The sequence below is a fragment of the Eubalaena glacialis genome, chromosome 8, assembly GCF_028564815.1.
Source record: "Eubalaena glacialis isolate mEubGla1 chromosome 8, mEubGla1.1.hap2.+ XY, whole genome shotgun sequence".
Lineage (NCBI taxonomy): Eukaryota > Metazoa > Chordata > Mammalia > Artiodactyla > Balaenidae > Eubalaena > Eubalaena glacialis.
Genome location: NC_083723.1, coordinates 83,021,099 through 83,045,825, shown reverse-complemented (window position 1 = coordinate 83,045,825; position 24,727 = coordinate 83,021,099). Strand labels below are relative to the sequence as shown.

At 42.0% G+C, this 24,727-nt stretch overlaps 1 protein-coding gene across 1 annotated transcript; it reads right to left on the bottom strand.

Annotated features, from left to right (window-relative positions):
- Window positions 1-8,300: 8,300 nt before the first annotated feature.
- On the bottom strand, window positions 8,301-19,858 carry PPP1R17 (protein phosphatase 1 regulatory subunit 17). Its single transcript, XM_061197892.1, has 4 exons — window positions 19,777-19,858; window positions 15,889-16,041; window positions 14,440-14,592; window positions 8,301-8,371 (listed from the first exon to the last, which is right to left on the bottom strand). The coding sequence occupies exons 1-4, from the start codon at window positions 19,856-19,858 to the stop codon at window positions 8,301-8,303; spliced, it is 459 nt and encodes a 152-aa protein (XP_061053875.1).
- Window positions 19,859-24,727: the final 4,869 nt, after the last annotated feature.

Here is a 24,727-nt window from a genome sequence, read left to right as displayed (position 1 = left end):
CAGACGAAGACATTGAAGCTAAGAGAGGTTCAGTAACTTGCCACGGAGGCATAGCTAGCAAACAACTGAGCTGTTAGTGGTACCCCATGGGTCTGGTTCCAAAGCTCCTCATTGTATGTACCACACATCCTTCTCAGATGTGTATTTGTGTTCTCAAATTATGTTTGCATACTCTCTATACAGAATTGTCCTGAGGACAGTTTAAAATTTTTTGCATCCCAAAGGTGACTCAATCAGAAAAACGTGTCTTAAGTAGCTAATATGGATCCCAGATTATAGGGAGAAGATCTTTCGAGATCCTTTTTTGAGCCCGAGCATCCTTCACTTGCCAGATCCTGTTTTCCTTACTGGACTGAGCTTAAGAGTTGGACCTGGCCTCCCGTCAACAATCTGGGTGGGAATTATCTGGGTGGTAGCCCTCCCTTTCTCTAATACCCTTGGTGTGAGCCATTCTTCCCCAATGGAAACAGTTGTGTCACCTACTGGGTGCTTTAGATTCAAAATCTGCAGGTATTGCTGAGATTAAATTTACTGCTATTGTTCAATTTTAAAAGTATCATGCAACAGAGAAAATCTTCAAAAATGCAAAACATATCATACTCTCTTCTCTCACTGGTTCCTCACCAAGTGTCTACCCTGTGAAGACTTGTGGTGTATCAGGAGTTGAGTTTTTATGAAATTTGTCATTCCTGCCAGAGCAAATCCTTCAAGAAGGAACAAATGGAATTCATTCAACCCAAGGTAACCCCAGGCAAGGCCTGTCAAGTGGTTCTCTGGGCCGGTGCAGCTGTTTCCGAGAAAGGCCCACATGGAAGATTAGCTGTCCAGTGGAATGAAGACAGAAAATTAACTTTTGTCCCTCCTTCTTGCCAGGATGAGGACTAGAAAATTTCACAAGTGTTTTTACATTTAATCCTCACAAAAACCTAACAAAATCTACATGTATCATTTGTTTTTGCCAATGGGGAAGCAAGACTCCAAGGAGGTAAAGATGCAGGTCTAAGGTCAAGTCCCAAGTCGGTGGTGTGGAGCCTGAAACCAAACCAAGTCCACCTCATCACAAGGTACAAAACTCAGGTTCTAGGCAGAAAGATTTATCCCCATAGGAGGTGGAATAGATTCTTTTGCTTCCACCCTGCTTTGCTTTCATTCAGGTGTCCTTAAGTCTGAAATACTCCCTCCTTTCCATTCTTTTTCAAAGCAAGCCCAAATTTCACCTCCTCTGTGAATTCTCCTAAGACCTCCCTGGCAGCACTGAGCATCCCCTGCCCCACAGCTCTTCCGGGCTCCCGGACTGACATTTGTTTAGCACTGAACATAGTGGGTCATCGGTATTTGCTGGTGGCTCCCTCCAGGATGGTGTGAGCTCAGGGAAGCCTGGGACTGTGTCTAATTCTATCTCTGAACCTCAGTGCTCAGAAGACAGTGGATGATCCATAAACACCTGAGGAATGAGAGAATACATACATAAATGAATTAACATAAATTCCAGAACTTCAGAACAGAAAATTGACTACAAGGATTGTGAAATAACTTCCAAAACAAGACAGTCAAAAACAGAACCAGATAAAACAAATGCTGCATCTCTCATACTTTGGGGATTTGGTTGGCCTAGAATGACCCTTATTAGCAAATGGGAGAAACAGGCTGGTGGCCTGTGGGCTGACGGGTTGTGCCTTGGGAGATCTGATTGTCTTCACCCCAGAGAGAAGTGCTGGCTTATTTTCTTTCCTGGAGGACAGGTGGCAGTTCCATGCTCCCCTGGGCGCCATGTCCTCCATCAGACTGCTTGGATGGTTGATTCTATTTCCAACCACAGCCTCCTGAAGTAGATAGTTTAACATTCCAAACCTGCATTGCCCAATACAGTAGCCACTACCCACATGTGACTATTTAAATTCTTCAAAATTAAGTAAAGTTAAACATTGAGTTCCATAGTTCATTAGCCACATTTCAAGTACTCAGTTGGCACGAGGTGCCTACCATATTGGACAGCACAGACCTAGAACATTTCCATCATTACAGGGAGTTCTATGGTCAGTGTTGTTCCAAATAATTTGGTGTTGTTTCCTAATTTCAGCACCATAATAAATGAGCCCTGTGGCTGGGATCCTATCATCTCTGAATGACAAACATAATCTTTGCTCTAGAATTCTCTTTCTGTTGACTTCTTCCTCTACTTCTCTCAATCAGGGTTGAGATTGAAATGAAATGGACCCCAGAATGTTCTGCCTCTTGACAAGCCATTGTGTGCTTGGCTTTGGTTGGAAAGAACATTTGGGGTCGAGATTTATATGCATACACTCATATACACATACAAGCATTTTACTGGGGATTTGGTGATGGAGCCTGTGTTTTTAAACCTCTTGGGGGAAACCAAGAATACTCTTTTCTCTCTAAGATTAATATCTCATAGACTGATAGGAATTTTTTTCAGAGGCAGGGTTTGGTAAAATCAGGCATTGATTGTCTGGAACTCCACTACACCTGAAATAATGCTTTTAAAGTACTAAAAATATAAATATTTGTACTGTTGGCAAATGTACATTGCTCTGTCACCAAATACCCAAATACAGAAGAAAATAAAGGCTTCCTTTCTGTTTTGGGTCATTAGAGCAAAGCCCTAGGAGGGGATTTATAACTACACAGTTACAAATTAGGAATGCGCATTTGTTCGAGAACTACACCCTGTTGATTTGCTATGTAGTTTTTTTATTGCTGGCTTTTTGCTTTGCTCTGTAGGAGAGCGACTGCAGATTTGGCTGCTGCTCAGACAGAGGAATCGCCGGGGACGTTGCTCCTATTCAGAAATGCACAGGGTATATCAAAGACAGAGCTTGCAAACGTGCATATTAAAACCCATACATTACCCACACAATGAAAACCCTCATCCCACTGGACACGGGAAGCTTGGGGCTGAGTGTGGACGGAGGCCTCTCATGCTGGAGGCAGCTGAAGGAATGCTTGGCCTCCTTAATTATCTAGTTACAGGGCTTCTGACCCTGCCTGGCAAAGTCCTAGTGTTTCCTTAAAGGCCACCAAAGGAGGTGATGGGAGGAGGAGGGAAGGAGGGGGTGATCATGGGGCTTCCCACCGTACTCCCACTCAGTTCTTCAGATTCGATGTGTTCTACATACTAGCATTCTCAGCATGATTTCCCTTCAACAAAAGGATCCCCCAAACACTGGATAATGGAAGCAAGAAGCTTTCCTATGGGATTAAGGGGCTTAGGGAGAAGTGGGATTGGCCATGGTACTTGTTTTCTTTCTGGGTAGAAGCCTTAGAGCAATGGGTATTGGCTGGTATGCCTCAAGCCTTTCCTATGTGTGATGGCTCATTTCAATGAATGTGTGGGATTCATTCTTGTTCCAGCTACTGCCTTTCAGATGGAACACAGAGCCATGTGGTCATGCAGTGGGATGGGGAGGGAAGGTAACGTGTGGCTGGGGAAAGGATGGAGGGATCAAGGAAAGAGCTATGTTTCCCGGGACAAGTGAGAACTCAATACCAAGAAATTATAATAGCATTGACCAGGGCAGTAGAGAGCTGTATCGGTCACTCAGCATTGAAGGACAACCTCGTCAACACTACAAGAACTCTGGGAAAACTTCTTTTTGAATTTCCTGAAATGGGTACTCTTATGTTATTAATATTCATCTTTTAATTCCAGCAATCATCCTGCTAAAAAATCTGGTTAATGAAATTGTGTGGTGAATATACACTATTTGAGAACCACTGCAAAAAAGAGCGAAGGAAACAGGTGGCCAGACTTGCTCAGACTCATGGCAGCTCCCTTTCCCTCATAGTACTGGCAGACAGCTGTCTCTTGCCTCCTAGGGGCAGATTTATCAAGGAGTTAATAAAGCTTAAACTCCAGGGCCCCTCACTAGCATGTGCCCTCTTGAGTTCTGGGGGTAGTTGGGAACCACAGAGTGTTCAGGGAGGAGGGAAAGCCAGGGTGTCATCAGAAAATACTTCTGGTAAGTTGCTAAAGAAATTGCAGAATAAAAGCACCCAGATATTCAAGATTCCAGAACCTGGATCTACCACTGGGCTCAACCTCTCCCCCATCCCACATCCTCCCCACCCCGTCTCCAGGTTTCACACACCTTTCAAACTCCTGTCTCTTAACCTGACTTTGTCTGTATCACTGCTGCTGTTTGGCGGCCCCGTGCTGGTGACTGAGGGTCAGTTTGGTATAAAGGCTCTAGTTATATAACCCCAGGAGGGGCACAACCTTGACTCTACTTATACCAGAGGATGTTTCAGACGCTTTCCCCCTAAGGCGATCCCAGGACCCGTGACAAGCCCATAGGAACTACCCTGGGTGCCCGGCAGCTAGGAGCTGCAGAAGGTTGTATACAGTGGTCATTCCTCCACACCCAGCTGCCAGGATCACAGCACTCATGAGTTCGGAGGCCTGAGTTTCCATCCTGGCTTCTCCTCCAAGTCAGTTTTCTTGGCTATTTAGTTTTCTTACAATTGCTTTCGAGGATCAAACGAGACGATAGAGGAAAAAGATTGAACAAATGCAAGGGCTAACAGCACGCTATTCTTTTCATGAAGGGCATTATTTAAGTAGTGATTAAACAATACATTTTAAGTATAGATTATACATGATTTGATGGATAAATATTGTTGCCTAGCGCTAACACATAATTGTAAGGATGTGAGGATCTGTGGTTCGCTGTTTTTATGCAACTCTCAAAATTCCCATTTGGCACCAGATTGGAAGAGTGACGTTGGTTCAGAGGAGCTCACTTATCTTCCATTTTCTGCTGCTTCTTCTCAGCAAGTCTCGTGAAGACGAGGAATCTCGTCTTCTTGGAAGGACCTGCTACTGTAGGTTAGGAAATACCTATCCTTTCTTCTTCAGAAAAATAAGCTGATATCTTGGATTTTTCCAGGGCAGACCCCATTTCAAATACTACATTGTTTTCCCTATAAATACACTTATCCGTGGAGAGTCTCCTGCCCTGATTTTTGGGGGTCAGGAATTATGGGCATTATTGTGTTCTGAACTTCTGTAAAGATGATACCTTCACGCCGGTTCAAAGGCAATCCTGTGTCCAGGAGACCAGGAGGAGGAGATTTCAGTCCATCTATTTTCTCTGCATTCATTCACTGCCTTGGGGAGTTTTCTGAGTAAGGCTTCCACACTTAGAAATTACAAGTGACAAGGGAGCCTCATTTACACAAGATGACAGAGACTCTACACAATCTATCATTTAACTAGGAAAAGTAAGTGCTCGATCAACCTATTTTCACAACCATATGTCATCTAAGTCTATCCTTGTTTTGAGAAAACAATGTGGACAACACAGGCTTAGGAGGCCTGCAATTCACTTAATTGCATTTAAAAGGAAACGCTGCTTGAGTCCTTTCCCGGGACCGGCTCCGGCCTCTCCAGGTGATAATTAAGCATTAGAAGCTGGCTGTGTGATCTCAGGCAGCAGCTTTTAAGGAGGATCTGGATTTAAATGAAGCCACCAGTGCTACGTGCAGCTAAGAGTCTCATGTCTAGCGCCTCCTCCTCTCAGGCAGCCTGGGCTTGGGGTAGATGCCATCAGAATGAACAGATGGCCAACCGATTTGCCAGTTCTGTTGGGATGCCTTTAGTTGGGGCCTTCTTTCTGAATGCGCTACCATGTAATGCTCTTTAGTTTCTTAATATGATGATTATTTAGTTGGAGGGAAGTTATTCACAATGTATTGAAAACTACTTTAATCCGAATGTAATCCTAATCATTAAACCTCTAATTTACCTGCCTAGAAAAGGGCTACATGCATCAAGGGAGGTGAGGGAGATTTGGCTTCAATCCAAATCGCCCAGTGACATCCAGCGTTGGTTAGATATTCTGACTGGCTCTGTCCCTCACCATTTCTGTGAGTGCTTCTTTGAGGCTGGGAGAATTACAAAGACCATCTTCCTGGAAAGAGGAAGGCTGGTCTTTCAGTTAAGGCTACGCAAGTGACTCCCTACTTGAAGTATTTCTTCATAGGCTCTGATTCAAGTCCACATAATTGCTACTGATTTAATACCCAGGCAATGGGGATTTGGCAATAGAAAAGGCACAGTCCTCACTCTGAAAATGTCTTAAAATAATCCTGTTACAGACGAATAAGGCTTTTAAGCTTACTACACCGTTTGCCTTATATTATCTCATTTAATTCTCAGACTATGAAGGCAAAGTGGGGATTATTATCCTCATTTTCAAGATAAAGAGACAGACTGAGAGAAATCCAGGGACTTGCTCAGTGTTGCACAGTTGGGGCAAGAACCCAAGACCTTTGTCTCTTCAACAGCCAGTCTACCTTCCACCCCACCCCAGGAGTCAGAAATGAGGAGAGCTTTTCTGAGCACCTGCGAGTTTATTGAGCACAACCGGTGGGCATGGCTGCAGGTACACCGCGCTTGTACGGCAAAGCTGATAGAACGAGAGTTCATCTGTGTTTTCTTACTAAGAATCCCTGGGTGGTGATGTAATCCTCTTATCCACATACGTGTAATTGCATTTGGCTTCTTAAAGACTTTATGGTGGCCTATTTCACCACTTATGCTTCAACCAGCAGCCTGGCCACAATCTTGTTCCCCTCTTCCCAAAGCTGTGATCGGGGCCACCGCTAGTAAAAGTTGAGCACTGGGATGAAAGAGGGAGAGATCATTAGGGACACAAAGTACGGGTCTTACCAGGGGTTCCAGACTCAAACGTGAAGGCTGGAGGGTGAAGTCAGTGGGTGAAATACGCCAGGTGGGGCAGATGGAGAGCTGGAGAATGTATATTTCTCCTAAAAGGGCCTCTGGTGCTCAGTGCCCGCTGACGGTCGCCACGCTTCTAAATCAGGCTCAGGTTGCCAGACCTTGAGATGGTTTCTCAAGAGAATCTGGAAGTCTAGGATTTTATGTAAATTCTCCTGATTAGATTATTAAGTATTAATGGTTGATTCAAACATTTTTAAACCTCTGTGGGTCAAAAACCAACAAAACAATCCTTGAGTCTCTTTTGCAACCTCTTCTCTTTATAAGTGTAATAAAGGGTATTTATAAGTGTAAAATAGGGTATTTTTAGGAGAAATGCACCCGGACATAGCGATGCATCTTATTACCAGAAGCATCTTTATTACCAGCAGGGTCCTGTATCTTTTCCACATTTGTGAGAAGGACAGAAAGACAGAAGGGATTAACAAACTATTGGAGTCAGGGTGTATACAGAGCTTCCAAATTATCACTTAGGCAGCACCTGTTTGAATAGCCACCTTTATACCTTTGAACGACAGCTTTCGTTTTTCCCCATGTCCATCACCTGATAGATGAGGCCCTCGTGCAAAACCTTCTCATGGCACTCACAGACTGCAGGCTGGGGCAGGGGTCATACATAGACTCTTGCTCACTAGCTAATGCCACATCTTTCCCTCGCATCCAAGAAAGCACATTGGGGTCTAAATAAGTGAGATTGCTAAAAGTATAGGAACGGCCTTCCATTGATCTTAATTAAGTTTCTAAAAAGTAAATTCATCACAAACATTGGTATTATACCTATCATTAGTAATGGTCGTTTGTGACACAACTCACAAAATTTCAGGACAACATAGTTAAGAAACATTTTAAAAAATAAATAGGGTATATTGCTAAGCTTCCCAGATAGACCGGCACCCTCTATCTGTGGTGTTTTCAGTCAAGGCATGGTTGGTTGGGTTGACTCCCCCAGCTCACATATTCACTTTTAGGGTATCAGTTACAAGGATCTTAGTTAGGTATGTCACAAGAGACACTTGGACTCTTGAGAAAGGATAAAAGAGATAAAAGACCATATTCTCCAAAGCAATCAGTGAGTCAGAACCCAAACATTCTCATTTCCCTAACTGGCAACAGGGAGCCCCAACTTGAACTAGTATTTGGATGATGTGAAGTCAAGTCCCGCCCAGCAGCATAAGCCAAGAAATAAAGGATTCGCATGTTATCCACGCTCTTTGCTCCACGAATTGATCCAGAAGAGGCAGATGCTGAGCACTAAAGCTTTCCCTGTTATCTCCCAAGTTAGGATGATCTGCTTCCTTTCCACTGCATCAGAAAATGAAAATTCAAGAAGTGGGAATAGAAACCAGATTCAAAAAAGAAGAGGAAGACAAAGAGATGACTGGCAATCTGATATAGTATGCCTCCTGGGGAAAATGTGTCTGGATCTTAAAGGCAGACTATGACAAAATGAGAGCAGAAACAAGTCTATTTTTTCTAGGTCGCCATAGGGAACCAATCTAACCTATTTACAGGTGGTCTTAGGGGAAATATCTTTAAATAGCTATTTGTCACCATCTTTTTCATCATCTTCCATGATCACTTTGGGTCTCTCGTCCCTGAGCAGTGTCACACCTGCAAAACAAAGCACAGGTCTGCAATTAAGTGCCTCTAATTAAAATATTAGACGACCTTACAGCATAGACAGTACACAGGAGCATGGCAACGCAGAAACGTTTTAATGTCTGCAAAGCTGACTGCTAAAGGTGCCAACAGAGAGAGAGGGAGCTGAGGGGCCTTATTTGGCCTTCCCGGAGGATCTGTGGCTCAGTGAGAACACCGTTATGGTTATAAAGATGCTCAACCTAGGAGTCAGAGGCAACTTTCACTCCCTTCTCTACGTTCTACGTCTAAGCTTACAGCAGTAGGATGGCAAGCATACGGATTTTGGAGTCTAACTGCTTTGGACTCATTCAACACAATCTGTGTTGGGCCAGATAACACCTTCAGACCTAAGTTTCTTGTACGTAAAATGAGGGCATTAATATTTATATAAAGGGTTATTGTGACAACTAAATGAGAAGTATGTAATAATTCTTAGCACAGTGCTACAGCCATGAGCTACTTAGTTCTTCCTTTCCTTTCACAATTCACTAGTTTGTTTTCCCTTTGAAAAGAACTGGTAAGCCTCATGAAGTCAAACTACACATATTTTACTAACATCTGGGGGAAATATTGAGCTGAGACTCTGAACACGCTGCTTCTGAAGGTCAGTGCTGGTAGATGATAAATTTTATGTGGTTTAGAGCAAAACGAGAAAATAAGGAAAATGCAGTGACTTTTTTTCATACAGCTATATGGCTACAATTTAAGAAGCTGTCCTTTATTTTGAGATGATTCTTTTTCTTCTTTTGGGGATTAAAATATCCTTTCTTTTATGAAATTTTAGGGGTGTTAGATGGTTGTTTTGTCAGTCTCCTTACTAGGCCAAATTCGAAATTGCTATCCCTATGTTAGGCTCACAATATCTTGTTTTTAAAAGTCTACTAGTCTGTGGAATTCAGAAGCCTGCGCACCATTTTCTGGACTGATCAGCCCAGAAAAAAACCATCCAAGGAGGTCTGGATGGTTCTGCTCGTTCTGTGAACTGTGAAATGGGTTGTTTTAACAAAAGGAAAGGGAGCTGTGATTCAGGGCCAGTCCTCCATGGTTTCTGTCATCCCACTCCAGTCAGTCAGCTTTGTTTTCCCACCGCTGCCTTGAATCACTTCCCACCCTTCTCAGAATTACAGACCTTTCTGTGCATGAAGCATTTCACAAAGATCTAAACTTGAGGGAGGAAAGCTGTGCACCACAAGGGGCCTTTCTACAACACTGGACTCCATTCAACAGTGGCAAATTGATGAAAACTATGTGTTGATCTTAATGACTATTCATTTGATTCAGTCCCTACTTTGTTCATATGGGTTCTTTACCAATTAGCTGATATTTATTGGAGGAGAAAAACAATTTCAAGAGTCTGGCTGAAAATAAAGCTTTTGCACAAATCACTTATGAAACAGAGTGGGAGATGTTTTCTCTTATACCAGTTGCACAGAGGTTTGGATTTTAATTTAGAATTAAGGCTATCTTGATAGAAGAACATAGAGTTACCCCCAAGCATACCATCCTTCCTTCCTTGATATTTCTTCACATTACACCAAATTTGGGTGGATTCAATGTGGACAGGAGCCTTTAAATTCCCAGATCCTAGTCAACTTTCTGGTTATTTTAAGTATCATTGACACCTAGTTGTACAAGCATCTGGGCCAAAAAAAAAAAAAAAAAAAAAAAAAAAATCCTGGGATTTCAGGGAAGGAAGGAAGCTGTTAAATCATCAAGGTCAGCCCTTCCCAAAGTGGGCTAGGTTTTCCACAGGGACACAGGAGATACTTTCAAGTGGAAGGTGAACTAGAATTTATAGTAGTATAATTAAGCATTCATTTTAACGTCTTATAATGAAAAAAATATATGGTAGTTTATCAAAATCTTGATTTCATGGATATCATTGCTCAGGATGAGGCTTAAATCAGTAGCATCTATATGTCATCACTGTGTGCTTATCCTTCATGCTTCATATCATTGCCTTTGGTTATTTGAAGATGAATGAGATTCGACAAACACTAGTCTATCTGATTTAACCCAGCCCTGATCCTCACATTTTCCTGTATAAGCAGAGGTGTATTATTGGAGAAATGAGCTCTAGAGCCAGAAAGCTTTCCCTTCATTGGCCGCTGAACTTGGAGCAGGTCACTTAACCTGTCTGAGCCTCAGTTTATTCGTCTGTAAAACTGGAGGAAACATAATTTGTATCTCCCACAGGGGGTGATCCCACCAAGATAGATTTAGCCCAACATTCTTTTATGCTTCAATCACACCTTACATGAACCTCTGTTAAAGAACTTTACACATTGTAGGAATCATTGGACAAGACATCCGTCTCCTTACCAAACTATGAGATTCTCAAAGGATATTCTAACATCTAGCGCAAGACTTGGAATATAATAGGGATTTAGAAAAATGTCACTTCTTTCCACTCCACTCTCTATGTAGAAGAGTTTAGGGCACTTGGTTGCTTCTTAGAGCTTGATGTGTTTTTTAAGGCCAAAGCTGTTAGTCCAAGGTCTCTAAAGGGTCAATTAGCCCTGCAGCAAGCTGTTTTAGGCCATGATCCCAGCCAGAACACCATCTAAAGCCAGTCATCTGCATTACAGATGTGTGCCGATCTAAGGCAGCCAGGGCTAAGACACCACTGCTCCTGGTAAACCACACCCGAGAGCGCGCTCTATTCCCGGCAGGACAGAAGAGGTGTCACTTTCAAAGGACACATCAGGCTCCTTTCTACGAGTACCATATTGAGCTTTGATCTCCAAGTGTTCACAGCTCATGGGCCAATTTTTCAGGAAGCTTCTCTTCAATGCTTGCAGCCTCATTATTCATTACTTTCTCCAGTTCCTTTTGCCACAGACCTCAACTGAAAACTTCGCTTCCTCTTAAGCAGGTCTCGGCTATGCAGATCTGACCAATCCCAAACCAGTGCTCCCTGCCCTGCAGTTCCTTGGCCCTGGCAACTGTGGGTCACATGGAGAGCAAAGCTTGGGCTGGCAAGGAAGCCCGAGATGACCCCTCACTGCTCAGAGGAGTTGTCTGATGGCTGGAAGCTGTCACAGAAGCTCATTAACCTCAGGGAATGAAGGTAGTGAGCTAGAGATTTAAAGAAGAGAGTGAATCCCTGTCCAGCCTTCACTTGCCAAGGGCTAATGAGAGGCGATGTCTCCGGAGTGCATTTTCCTGTGAGTTCCTCTCAAGACCCTTATTAGAACCAGTGTGTCTCTCTGAACATCTGCTGAAGGCTCTATTCTTATCAGCGTAACTAGCATTTCGATTACTTTAGGTACTAAAAGGCTCTTCAAAAATAAAGTACTTCAGCTAATATGCTAATGAAAGCTAGAATCATAGAACACTATCTATAATTGCAAATACTTGCAACCCAAAGATTTGCTGATTCAATGAATTCCACAATGTATACAGGCCACTGCTCCAACTCTTGTGTACTTTGCACTGTTTGATAAACATTTTTTATTTGTCTGGGAAGCTGCTCTCTTAGGATGTCGATATTGGGACGTAAGCAGCCTCCATTCCCAGAGAAATAGAGCTTAACAGTTTAGGAAGTTCCTTGAATCAGCAGGGTTCTATGGAGAGGTAAAACACTGTGACTAGAAAAATTCTCTCCTTTAGAAATGGTTTAACTTATCTCAAAGAATATAAGGTTCTTGAGGACACGGGGAGGGGGAAGGGTAAGCTGGGACGAAGTGAGAGAGTGGCATGGACATATATACACCACCAAATGTAAAATAGATAGCTAGTGGGAAGCAGCCACATAGCACAGGGAGATCAGCTCGGTGTTTTGTGACCACCTAGAGGGGTGGGATAGGGAGGGTGGGAGGGAGATGCAAGAGGGAGGAGATATGGGAATATATATATATGTATGGCTGATTCACTTTGTTATAAAGCAGAAACTAACACACTACTGTAAAGCAATTATACTCCAATAAAGATGTTAAAAAAAAAAAAGAATATAAGTTTGAAAAGAGGATAGAGGTGAACTAACATTTATTGAGGACTTTCAATAAGCCAGGAAGTGTGCTAGGGGCTTTATATACTTTATTTAATTGTGTTAACAACCTTGAGAGACAGATTTTATGGTTCTCCTTTCAGAGATGGATGGAATGAAGGAGGCTCTTATGGTCTGTTTCCCAAGGTCACAAAGCTAGAATGGAGCAGAACCAGAGATCAAACCTACACCTGTCTGACTCCAAAGCCCATGTTCAGTGCTGTGTACTAAGGTAACTCTCTGACCGTCAGTATTTTTGTTCCTCTACTAAGTCTTCCCCTAGAAGGACTTGAATAAAAACAAATACAAGAAGGAGGAGAAAATAATGTCTCCTAATGGAGAACTTGAAACTGCTAAATCATGATTGCCAAATGGAATATCTAATGAACAGACACTTATTGAGCGTGGCTATATAGGAGGGACTGGACCCGATATCAAGGTGAATAACAGCAACACAGGGCAATCCCAGGCCAATTCTCATGACTTCATCGAAAAAGTCTTTGATGTAAGTCAATTTAAATAACAGCAACAAAAACAATAAGGACAATACTAAAAGAGAGGGCAAAGTCTTGGTATTCGCATGCCCAGCTCTAATACAGAGTTAGTTCAGAATAAAAAATATTCATTTTGGCCTTGGAGGGGTCTGTTGGCAGAGACTTTAAGCTGGCTGAGTCTTAAAAGGTGACTAGAATTTGGACAGAGGCAGAGCTTGGAGGAAATGTGTGATGGGTTGAAGGATCAGTATAGGTAGAGATGCATGTAACCTATGAGAAACATGGCCGAGGCAGGTTCAGACCCTCCCAACTGGTCCTTGGTCCATTTCTCCAGACAAGTGCCTCTTCATGCTCCATTCCTCCTTGCCTGGCTCTTCTCAGAGGTCAGTAACCCTGTCTGCTCCCCTGACTGTCTTTTCATGATGTGTTCTGAGCCGTCTTTCAATTTTGTTATTAGATGCAATAATGGGAAAATACAGTTTTATAATAATGACTAAATCTCATCTCCTCCCAAGTGTCCCTTCTGGATTGCTAAAATGCTACCAGTCCAAACCATAGCATGGTGCAACGAAAAACCGCTCACAGATGAGACAGACCTGGACGGGAGCCCCAGCTCTGTCATGTAACAGTGCTTGAATGTGAGCATAATTTGATCCATTCATCAATCATTCTAATCATCCCATCATCATTTAGGCAATCAGCCATCCATCCATCAATTTCATCACAGAAGACTTTAGAGTAGCTAAGTTACTTAAATTCTCTCTCAATTTTTTTATCTGTAAAGTGAGATAATAGTTATTGTGTTATTCGGTTGATTTTTGAAAATCCACAAGACATGTAAACTCAGTAGCTAACATTAAGTAGGGTTTCAGTAAACATTAGCACATTTTCTCTTCTGCCATTCTCCCACCCCCAACTACCTATATAGAACAAACACGCACTCTGTCTTATACTCTAACCGTGATTGTATATGTCTTTCTCCCCAGCTTGTACATAAAATTCTCAGGGACAAGGCTATACCTCACACGCTGGCTGCCCTGGCCTATAACGTGGGGTTGTGCACATAGTTCAGCAAGATTTTTTGGTTTGATTTGACACATATTAAGAGAGCTATCATTATTTCTGCAGCTCTCTTTCTCTCCCTTTCGCTCTCTCTTTCTCTTCTTTGGAGGATTTGGTAAATATATCCAGGTGTCTTGGGAGACTCAGCTGTCAGCTATAGAATGCAAGATTCCTGGAAGACTGGGGAGGAGGGTATTTAAACTCTTTCCAAGGGCCCACTGACATTTCTATTTCATTGGCTCAGTGAATTCGACCAGTTCTGCTGAAGCGTGAATTATGCTCTGATCCTCACCCAGCTCCAAGTCAGCCCCAGGGGAGCGGCCAACGAAGGTAAACCTGAAAGGCAGCAGTAAATGCTACTCCTCCCCTGGGCGCTTCTTTGAGACACAGTTTGCTGGGCCAGGACAAAGGCCATGCCTCTGACACCTCCAGATGGTAAGGCTCTTGACCTGTTTCCATCACCCCCTGAAAATGCCCTGTACCAGCTCTTTTACCTGCTGCAAAGGGGGACACGTGCAGGGCAGGTGTGTCTTTTCTCCTTGGCTTTTTCTGTTCCAGGTCAGTATTATGAAGAGCTGGACTCATTTTGCCTTTTGGATGTCTCTCTTGGACATCGTATCTTTTAATTAAATGTTCTGAAAGCACACCTGCATAATTAGGGGAACAGAGGGAGAAACAGGGTCAAATACATGCATCCATATTTGCACATACACCTGGTGATGGTAGTCAATAGATCTTTTCAAACATCTTAACAAAAGCAGTTTCTTTATAATAAGAATTAGTATTTATTGAGGCTACACTAGAGAACATCGTTTGTGCAAAGGATTTTACATGCCTGATTTCATTTTAGCCTCACAAAACCCTGAGCAATTTAATATTACTACCACCGTCCACTCGCTGAGGAAAGTGAGGCAAAGACATGTGCCTGAGGAATGGAGCCCAGGTCCGTCTGCTGCCAAAGTCCACCCCCATTAGAGCGATGGGGCCTTTGCTGTTTTATAAGCCACGGGCTACACTCTTCACTGACTTAATTAGTCCTCTACTTCCCCCTACCTGCCTACTCTCCTCTCTTCTCCGCGTGACAGTTTTCCTCCATCTGTAGAATGGAGAAAACTCTCTGAAAACAGCCTCCGCTATAAAAGTGTCCACACTGAGCTCCCAGGGTCCTTATCTGAGGACCTCCGTTATGATGTTACTTCTTGCTCTGTATTTCAGCTGTTTATGTGTTTCTCTTATTTCTTATAAAACTGAAAGAAAGTTCCTTTTCAGAATGCTCTGTGTTCTATTTGTTTTGTATCCCCCCGAGTGGGCTGTGAATAGAGAGGACATTAAATAAATGGCCTGGAGGGAAGCGGTAAAGGAAATAAGACAAAACAAAACGTTTGGAAACAAGAGAGTGTCACGTGTCACATGCACGGTTGTTATAGAGACTCCGTTAGCTGTTCACCAGACTGTTTTGCTCTTCTGGGCACTCAGCTGGGCTGCATTTCTCGGCCTCCCTTGCAGTCGGGTGAGGGTTGTGACGGAAGGAAGTGTGTGTGCCACTTGCAGCCTTGCCAGTCCTGCACTCTGTCCGCCCTGGGCCTGCTGGATGCCTACGGTGACTTTAGAAGCCGTGTACTGATGATGTCCATCGACTCGAGTCCCTGCGGGACTGTTTGGAGCACAGCCTGCCTCCCCCGCCCCCAACTTCCACTGATGAGGGAAAAGTAAACTTGTATTGTGTTATCCACTAATATTTTGGACTATATATATATATATATATATATATATATATATATATGTTATAGTGGCTGGCCTTATCGTAACTAAGACAAATGTAGAGATTGTAACAGTGATTTAAAAACATCCAACTATTTAAGGAAAAAATTGTAAGACCAATGTGATCTAGAGGCAAGCAGTTCCCTTTTACAGATGTGCAAACTGACCTCATTGTCCATTACCTGGTATGAAAGGTGGGATGTGCAGGGCCGGTGTATCTTTTCTCCTTGGTTTTTTCTGGTCTGACTCAACATTCAGGGTGACTTGTACATTTTTCCCTTTTCTTGGCTTCTTTTTGAGATCACAGTCCTTAAAAAACTGGTCTGAAAGGTCATCTGATTTTGACAAGACGCAAAGAAAAAAAGAATATTACATAAGTGTCCAGTCACGGACTGGTTGGATTCCTATTATACCTGATGATAGGAGTAGAAGTCGTTTGGTCTGAAAAAGAAAAGTATTTATTTATTGTGGCCTCTTCTACAGCAGACTTTACATGCATAAATCATGTAATAAAAGTAGAATTCTGTAAAATTCCAAATGGTGAGAGCTTAAATGGGATGGATAATCAAGGCAAAGAGGAATTTTAAAATATAGTTAAGCAAGGCATAGAGTGGGTTTAAGTTACATTTCTGATGGGAGAACAGGTGCCAAATGCTCCTTCCCAATTTCCTCTGCTCAAGCCTTATTCTCTTTGGAGAACCCAAGGGCCAGTACGGCGCCTTATGCTCTCTTTGGTCTTGTAGTTGGGTTCCCAGTCTGTTCCTCACTGCCTTCATTTCTATGACTGGCCAAGTCACACCAGTGATTCACGCTTACACTTCAGCATTGGTCTTTTTAAAAAAGTTTTATTTTATATTGGAGTATAGTTGAGTTACAATGTTGTGTTAATTTCAAGTGTCCAGCAAAGTGATTCAGTTATATGTATACATATATCTATTCTTTTTCAGATTCTTTCCCCATATAGGTTATTACAGAGTAGTGAGTAGAGTTCCCTGTGCTATACAGTAGTAGGTCCTTGTTGATTATCTATTTTATATATAGTAGTGTGTATATCAGCATTGGTCTTTACCCTGCCCCCTGGCTTTGCAATTCTCCTATTTGCCCATCCTAACCCCAGGTCCTCGCGTCTTATTCATCTCTTTAATTTCCTCAGTCCCCTACATTACCTCACCAGAGCTTTTGAAGCCTGGATTCTACATCATGTCCATCAGATGTCATTGTATGTAATTAATTCGATCTGATCACCCTTTGCCCATTAAAGTATTCTCTCTGTTCCATTTTACTCCTCTGTGCTTTGGTTTATGTTGCTGTCCTTTGAGCGCCTCTGTCACTGTTCTAGCATTTGTTCATTCTGTAATGATTTATCTCCTGCTCTAGATGGAGCCTTCTTGGAGATTAAAGATTATATATCCTTTTGATAATTTTATTCTTAATTGCCTCTCCCACCAATAAATGCTTGCTGAATGGATAAATAAGTAGAGTTAGACTGATCTAAGTTCAAATCCTGACTCAGTTTCTTGTTAGTTCTGAGAACTTGGGCCATAATTTCTTTTTTTTTTCCTTTTTTGTTGGGGGGGGCTTAATTTCTAGGAACTTTAATATTCTCTCAAATTTTAAGATGAGGATAATATTAAATCGGGGTGTGTGTGTGTGAGAGAGTGAGAGAGAGAAGAGAGAGAAAGAGAGAGAAAGGGAGAGAGAGAGAGAACTAAATTTGTTAATGATGGTAAAACATTTGATACATTTGATATATTTCAGATCCTCAAAAAATGTTCACTCTGGCCATTGCTTACCCCCAATACTTTCTCCAAGGCTCAGAGGAAAGCCAAACCTTCCCACTCCCACCCCATCATTGACTTTTCTTATTAACCCGAGTCCTGGGTGTCCTTTCTCATTTTCTAAGTATCCACAGCATTTTTACTCATGCTAACACCTTTAAAGGGTGATCTAATGATTACTTATGCATATCTTCTTGGCCGTCTTTTATGACAGGTGTCTTGTGTTTTATCTCCTTAGCAACAATGAATAAATATTTGTTGAATGTATGCTTGAATGAATGAACTCAAACATATTATGGATAAGGAGCTATCCCCTTAGGATTCAAAGAAGCTGCAAGGCAGTGAAGCTATTTGTCTTCTCTGGAAACTCACTATGGCCTGGATACTGTCCGGCTAGATGTACAACTATGAATGATGTTGGGGAAATTCAGAGAGTAATTGGATTTTTTTAATCCTTCCCTCCCTCCCTCCCTCCATTCCTTCCTTCCTTTTTTCCTTCCTCCCTTTTGTCTTTCCTCTCTTTCTCTTTCTTTTGTTTATGAAAATATTCAGGTCACTTTCTTTAAAATATTGTGGATTAAATGTGCCAAACCTTTTCACTTCACTTTTGTGGGTCTAGACATAACCTGTGTCATTCATTCATTTATTTATTCAACAAATATTGATTAAACCTCTACTGTATATGCCGGCATTGAGCTAGGACTAAAAAGAAAAGTAAGAAATGGACCTTGCTTCCAAGTTACTTATGGTCTATTGGATGTTATATCTGGATGATCCTTTGTTTTAGAAAACCCAATACGTGTGAGGAACCAACTATCAGAAATATTTAGTAACTGTATATCATTATGCCTGCCTCATCAGAAGATCATAATACATAACCAAAAAATCAAACAGCATCATTCTTCAGCCATATTTAGTAGTAATAAATATTTCCTTTTATCTAGGAGATTTTAATAATTTCATCCAATCATCTCAATTAATAAGCATTTATTGAAATTGTACTATGTAAGGCATTGGACTATATAATTTTATGTTTACATGCATGCAAAAAAAGGAGATGAGAAGGGGGCTTTATTGAGTACTACTTATGTACTAGGTGATTTCACCTCATTTTAGTGTGTGGGATGGACCAACACCTTTTCTGATTCGTCAATGCCTGTGTTTTACCAGCTGGTAAATATTCACACCATCCTGAATATATTATCTCATTTAGTTCTTACACCATGCCCACGAGGAAAGGTACAATTATCCCTAACTGGCAGATGAGGAAACTGAGGTTTAGAAGGCCAGCTAAAAGGCTGAAGATTCCACTGCTGGCAGGTTATGGCATCAGGATTAAACCCAGGCTCTTGAGTCTATGTATCTTAATGCCGGATGGAAAATGTAATTTTAAAAATTTATTACCACAGAGCACAGTTCATTTCCCCCCATATTATACATACCGTAGACATTTGTTGAATGAATTAAAGTGGCTCAGAATGGGTGCTGCCTGGCTGTGGGGTCTCTGGAAGTACAGGCTGGCTATGGACCAGTCATGCATCACCATTCAACCCCAAGAAGCGATTCAGGGCACCGTACAAAGAGCAAGACATTTCCTTCAATTCTGACTTTTACTTCAATTGCCTTTTTTCCTATTTTTGGAGAAATCCTGAATATAAAATATCTTGATGGTAAATGGAGAGAGGGGAGAGGCAAGGGGAGTCATAACCAGGCGAGGCATAAACAAAGGCTATGAATATGCAAAAGGCCCATCCATCAAAAGTCTGAGTGTCTCATTTTTAGAAATGGGTAGAGGCAGAAATGTTTCTGGTATTTTCATTACAAAGGTTATGCAAAAAGTCAGTTCTGGAAAGGAAACAGATTGACAATAAACAGAAAAAGGCTATTTAAAATTCTGTCTTGATAGGCAAAGAGAGATATTTGAAGTATTTTATTGGCACTGCACATGGGGTATAAGTGTGCCGGGAAGTACTGGAAACAAGCTATAATGTCACATTCCATTTATTGCCTCAAAAATGCTCTGCCTGGGACTCTGTCAGACCCAAAAAAGAGGACAATGCCTTTCCCCTCTTTTTTTAATTCTAATGAACTTCTCTACAGTGCTTCAGCTAATATTTACATGGCAGACCCCACAGACCCATGGCTATTTGCCCGTCCATCTGGTGTTGGCTGTCATCAGAAGTCACAAACTATCAGGTTTCAGGGGGCCTCCCTCTGACTTGCTTGCAAACTGAATGGCAGAGATGCTCCCTTTCTGACTTTCACTATTGACATTAACACTGGAGCATTTACCTAAGTGGCCACAACGAGGGTCACGCTTGTCCAGTCTGTCTTCTGAGAGCTCCAGTGGCTGCATTTGCTCAGTGGACATCATCAAAGGAGGGCCCGTGTGTGGATTTCTTCTCCAGCACCACAGAAGTATAGAAACAAGTCCATTAGTACCTATTCTGTTTATTCACTCACTTATTAAATAAGTATATCTACTGAGCAGTTACTACTATGTTCTCAATTCAATCCTATATTTAAAGTCTGCTTCTTCTACTTAGCTACTAGAAGCTCTAAACTTAAGATTTAAGCCAAAATAAATGAATCACACACACACACACACACACACGGATTATCAGTAATTGTCATGTATCAAATGTTCAATATTTGCTGTCTTTCAGAAGCACTGTGGGAGTTTCAAGAATGAACACTTGTAAAGTCTGAATTAGAAAAGAGTTAGCTGGGAGTTACAGAAAATCTTGATTAAACCTTGCCTGTATTTTTTTCTGTTGAGTTCTGCAAAGTGAGATTATGCCTACTTCACAGGTGAGGAAACTGAGGATCAGAACATTTAATTAATTTATTTAGTCACACATCTATTAAATAGCCAAGCTTGGATCCATCTCCGTTTCTGAAGACTTCCGCTAGAGACCCAAGACTCTTAATACAGTGGTTCCTTTGAATCGAAATTGAACCAGGCTTCTGGTTTTCTACCATTACATGCTTATAACTATGAAGTAATGAGACTTCTTCCCTATCCATATTACAACAGTCGTAGAGACGTGGTAGGAAAAAATCTAAGTCTTGAAATGGATCTTTATTATTTTCTCCCTAGAGATTTCTGACGTTATAGCAAATCTGTTTCCTCTTCCTCCTTCCCCCATCGCCCATTTTTCCTAAACCGCAAATCCATTGAATTTTTCAGAGCTATTAGTTGTAGCCATTGTCCAGAAGGAGTAGAAATTCAGAATGGAATGTGTCAGGTCTGAATGAGAAATGCATTAGTTGAGATTTATAGGAAGTCTTCATTAGAGTCTGCCTATATTCTGTTTCTTTTAGATAATTTATTACTCATGTCCTACCATAGCAAGAATGGTTGGAGAGGAATAAGATTATAATGACCCATCTGGTCCTTTTTTCTTGAGATTCTTGGATCACTGGTATGCAGAGGAACACACAGACCAATTGTGTTAACATTTCAAGCTCACAGAATTAGTTCAACTCAGTTGTCTTCTGAGGAATAAGCCAGTGTTCTCTGGGAAGGCTAGAGGGCCTCTCCTCCTACAAGCTGAGATCATTGTGTAGCAGATGGAGCCATTAACGGATCACTTGAGGCAGCTTTCAGTGTCATTATGAGCAGACTGACTTCACTGAGTGACTTCAGCAGAAATCAATTCAGACCATTGTTTTTAGTGTTTGTATAGAGACTGCCAACTCCCTGGGACCATAAGGAAGTATGCTGTTAACTTGGGTGGCCGGCCCCTACCTGCTTGCGTGAAGAGGAAAGCTATGGGACCATCATTCAGGATGAGTGGGCTCAGTGTTGGGGTCTGGAGGCAAAGTCATTCAGATACGGCCTGCGTACCTACTCAATCTTTCATCTCTTTGGGCAGAAAGTCATGGGCCCTGTCATAGACTTTGTGCTCAACATCACCCCATGCAGGAACTAGTTAAAATATTCATTCTCTAGAAGAAGAAACTGAGACTCAAAGAGCTTAAAATGACCTACAATTAGTTACATACTTAGAGTCAGAGCCATCATTTGAACTCAGGCCTCTTACCTTCTACCCTAGGTCCCCTCTGGCAGGAGTACCCCTCTCCTTCTCTCCAACCTAATGTAAGCTGTTTTTTGTACTTGGATCATATGGCTGCTCCTATGTGCTCAATAGCTGGTTTATTTAATTTGAATCTGAGCTTTCAAGTCAAATAGATCTAGGTTAAATTTCAGCCCTTTACCTAAAAGCAGTAAGACTTTGATGAAGTGGCTAAATCGTCATGATGTAGTGAGGGTAGATGGAGCCCAAGTGCAATATAATCGTTTTTGCCCTTTCTACCTACAGTCTATTGCTGCTGTGGTAGAATTTGCCAAGGCGAGCGTCTTCCTGGTGCACCCACAGACTGGTACCCGGGGACATATGGTCCTCTCTGCCCCCATTCTTAGCCTCAGTTTTCTTATCTGTAAAATAGACTTAATAGTAACTATCCCAGAGTTACTATGACGATTAAATAGTAGCTATGTGCTTTGCACATTGTAGGTATTGAGTAAATGTCAGTCATGTAACATTGTCTATACCTTACTAGATAGCTGGCTAATGAAGACCAGCTGAGGAACTGAACAATTCTAAAAATCACTGACTCTTTCATTTTCATCTAGATGCTGACCCATGGGACAGCCAGCCACCATCTGAGCAAATTGGCTTTCACAGTACTGGACTTGAGAGAAAGGAGGCTGCCCTTGAGAGACGAACTGTGCAAGTGTCAGAAGTCCATGGACAAGGTAAGGGTACCTGGTGATTAGTCACAAAACTGACACATGCCTCCTCCCCCAGGTAGCACCTAGTGTCTATGGGGGACACATCACTATTTTAAATCAGTGTGAGGGAAAGAATGATGGTAAGCCTCTGTTTACTAGGAGGCTGAGAGATGATTTTCACATTTGGGATTTTACTTTACAAAAATACCCCATGCTGGGCAGGGATGCGTTTTGCCCATGGGATTAGAAGCTGCTTTTACTATGGATGATGTCACTACAGTCTTCTTGGCAGAAAACCTTCACACAAACAAAGGAACGAGTACACGGAGGAGAGAGGTATTTGGAGTTTAGCATCACCTTATTAATGATCGTCATTTTATCTGCCTGTTGAATCTTAGCATAAGATGACCCCGTCTCCCTACCCCCTCTGCATTTCTACCCTCAGTGAGAAGGGGTGCTCAGGATAATTGAGCCACTGTAAGTCAGGAGCTAGTCTAATTCTTGAACTAGGAAAAGGAATATTTCTACTTTGTATTCCTGACTCTGCCCATGCATTTCTCTCTTTAATTCAGTCTCCACCCCAAGCACAACATATGGATGTTGCTTCTGTCATGCTGCCCAGGGAATGTTTCATCATCTCCCTCAGCAGCTCGCTGTAATATGGGAAATTTCTGAAGCATCAGCTCTTTCTTTCGTACCTAAACACCTGGTACCCTGGGTCTTCAGATTCCAACCAAAGTGCTAGGGACTGAAGAGATGCTTTGGGGGTATTTTATAAACTGTTTTCTAGTCAAAGATTTGTGGTCCTTTAGCATTCATTCTCTTGCCGTTTATTGGTTCAGTGTGGTCTCTGTATTTGAATACTCACACAGTGACGACTAGGACCGCCACTGTGACTGTCAGTATTGGCCCTCCCAACCTCTCCTGAAAAGCCTGGGGCCACGTGTATGGTGGAAATCAGGATATTTTTATTATGTAACACCTCCAGAGGAGTCTCAGGAAGCTCCACCATCACAGGCATTACTTCTGTAGGAAAAATATGAATATTCACACTAAATCACATAAATAAAGCCTACCAAATGAATTTATGTTGAACCTAACAACAACAAAAACTTGTGGTTTTCAGATTTTTCCACTAGAGAAGAAAGAGCTGTGGGTCTGTATTACTCTTCTCATTGTTGTTTGAGAGAATGTGGGTGTTTTGTTGTAGCACGTACAAGAGACCAGGTGATGGCATTTCAGGGGCTTGAGGAGGTTTTCAGGATCCTGACGCTAAACTCTTGCAATTCCTCTTGGTAATTCTTACATTCCTTTTCTCAGAGAGACACTTGTAAACACAAGTGCCACTGAGAGAGGAGATACATTAACTGATGTCACAACACACAGGGGTTATTAATGACAAAGGTCTCTTTCTCTTTTGAGAACAGGAGAGGAAAGGTCCAGGGAGCTGGGTGCCAGGGAAGGAAGCTGGCTAAGTTGCAGGACAGGAACGCCAGAGCAGCCTGCTGAAGCCGAGGACACCTTTGAGGGAGCCTGTCTCCACTAGCTCAGAGCTGGTTCCTATTTCAGGAGGATAGCAGTGCTATTTCTGCAGCTAAAAAAGATTGGTCAGTTCACTTTAAGGTCAGAAGCTGCTCTGGGCATTTTGTCCTTTCTCTTAACACTGACTAGATTTCTCAGTTGCGTGTTAGAATATGTAGTTTAATTCATAGAAAATTCCTCACTGACTGTAAGCATTTGGTGCTGTGAGGTGATATAAGGTAGAAACAAATGCTTGGTTGCTTGTCCCACTCTCTAGCTGGGTGAACTTGGGAAAGTTATATGTCCTCTTGGAAACTTAGTTTCCACATCTGTGAAATGGGCACGATAGTGGCTCTTCTCCAGGGTTGTTGAGAGTATTAACAGTACAATGTGTGTCAAGCTCCCAGCCCAGATCCCGGCACATGCTACCATTTTAAGAATGTCAGTTGCTTTCTTTGCTCTTTTAGTCCTCTGCTTGGAATTACAACATGTACATCTAAATTGAACCATTGGAACCATTTCCTTGTCCCATCTCTGGCCTTTTCTGAAGCTAATGATGAGATAAGAACAATCCAAGGTACAAACCAACTGCAGAACACCCATTTCCAGGCCTTGGAAACATGGTAATACTGATTCTCAGGAGCGAGCTGACACTTAGCCGAGTCATGTGGTATTCTAAAGAATTTCCCCAAATTAGTCAGGCCTGGATTTGCTTGATGGAATAAAAAGTTAGAAGGTTATGTCCACAGCCCAATGTGGTGTCTGGTTAAAGCAGCCTCTGGTTATGTAAAAATCCATATCTTTTGTCAAATCTTTTTTTAACCTGAGGACTGAATTCAGGTTAAAAGTACCACGTTTTTAAATCAAATTTGTTCACTTAGAAGGCCTAAATTTGCAGTATTCCTCGAGGAATGACTCTTCCTCAAAGTAGGACAGAGAGAGGTTTTTTTTGATTAGGACACTCCTCAGCCTTGGAAGGTAAGC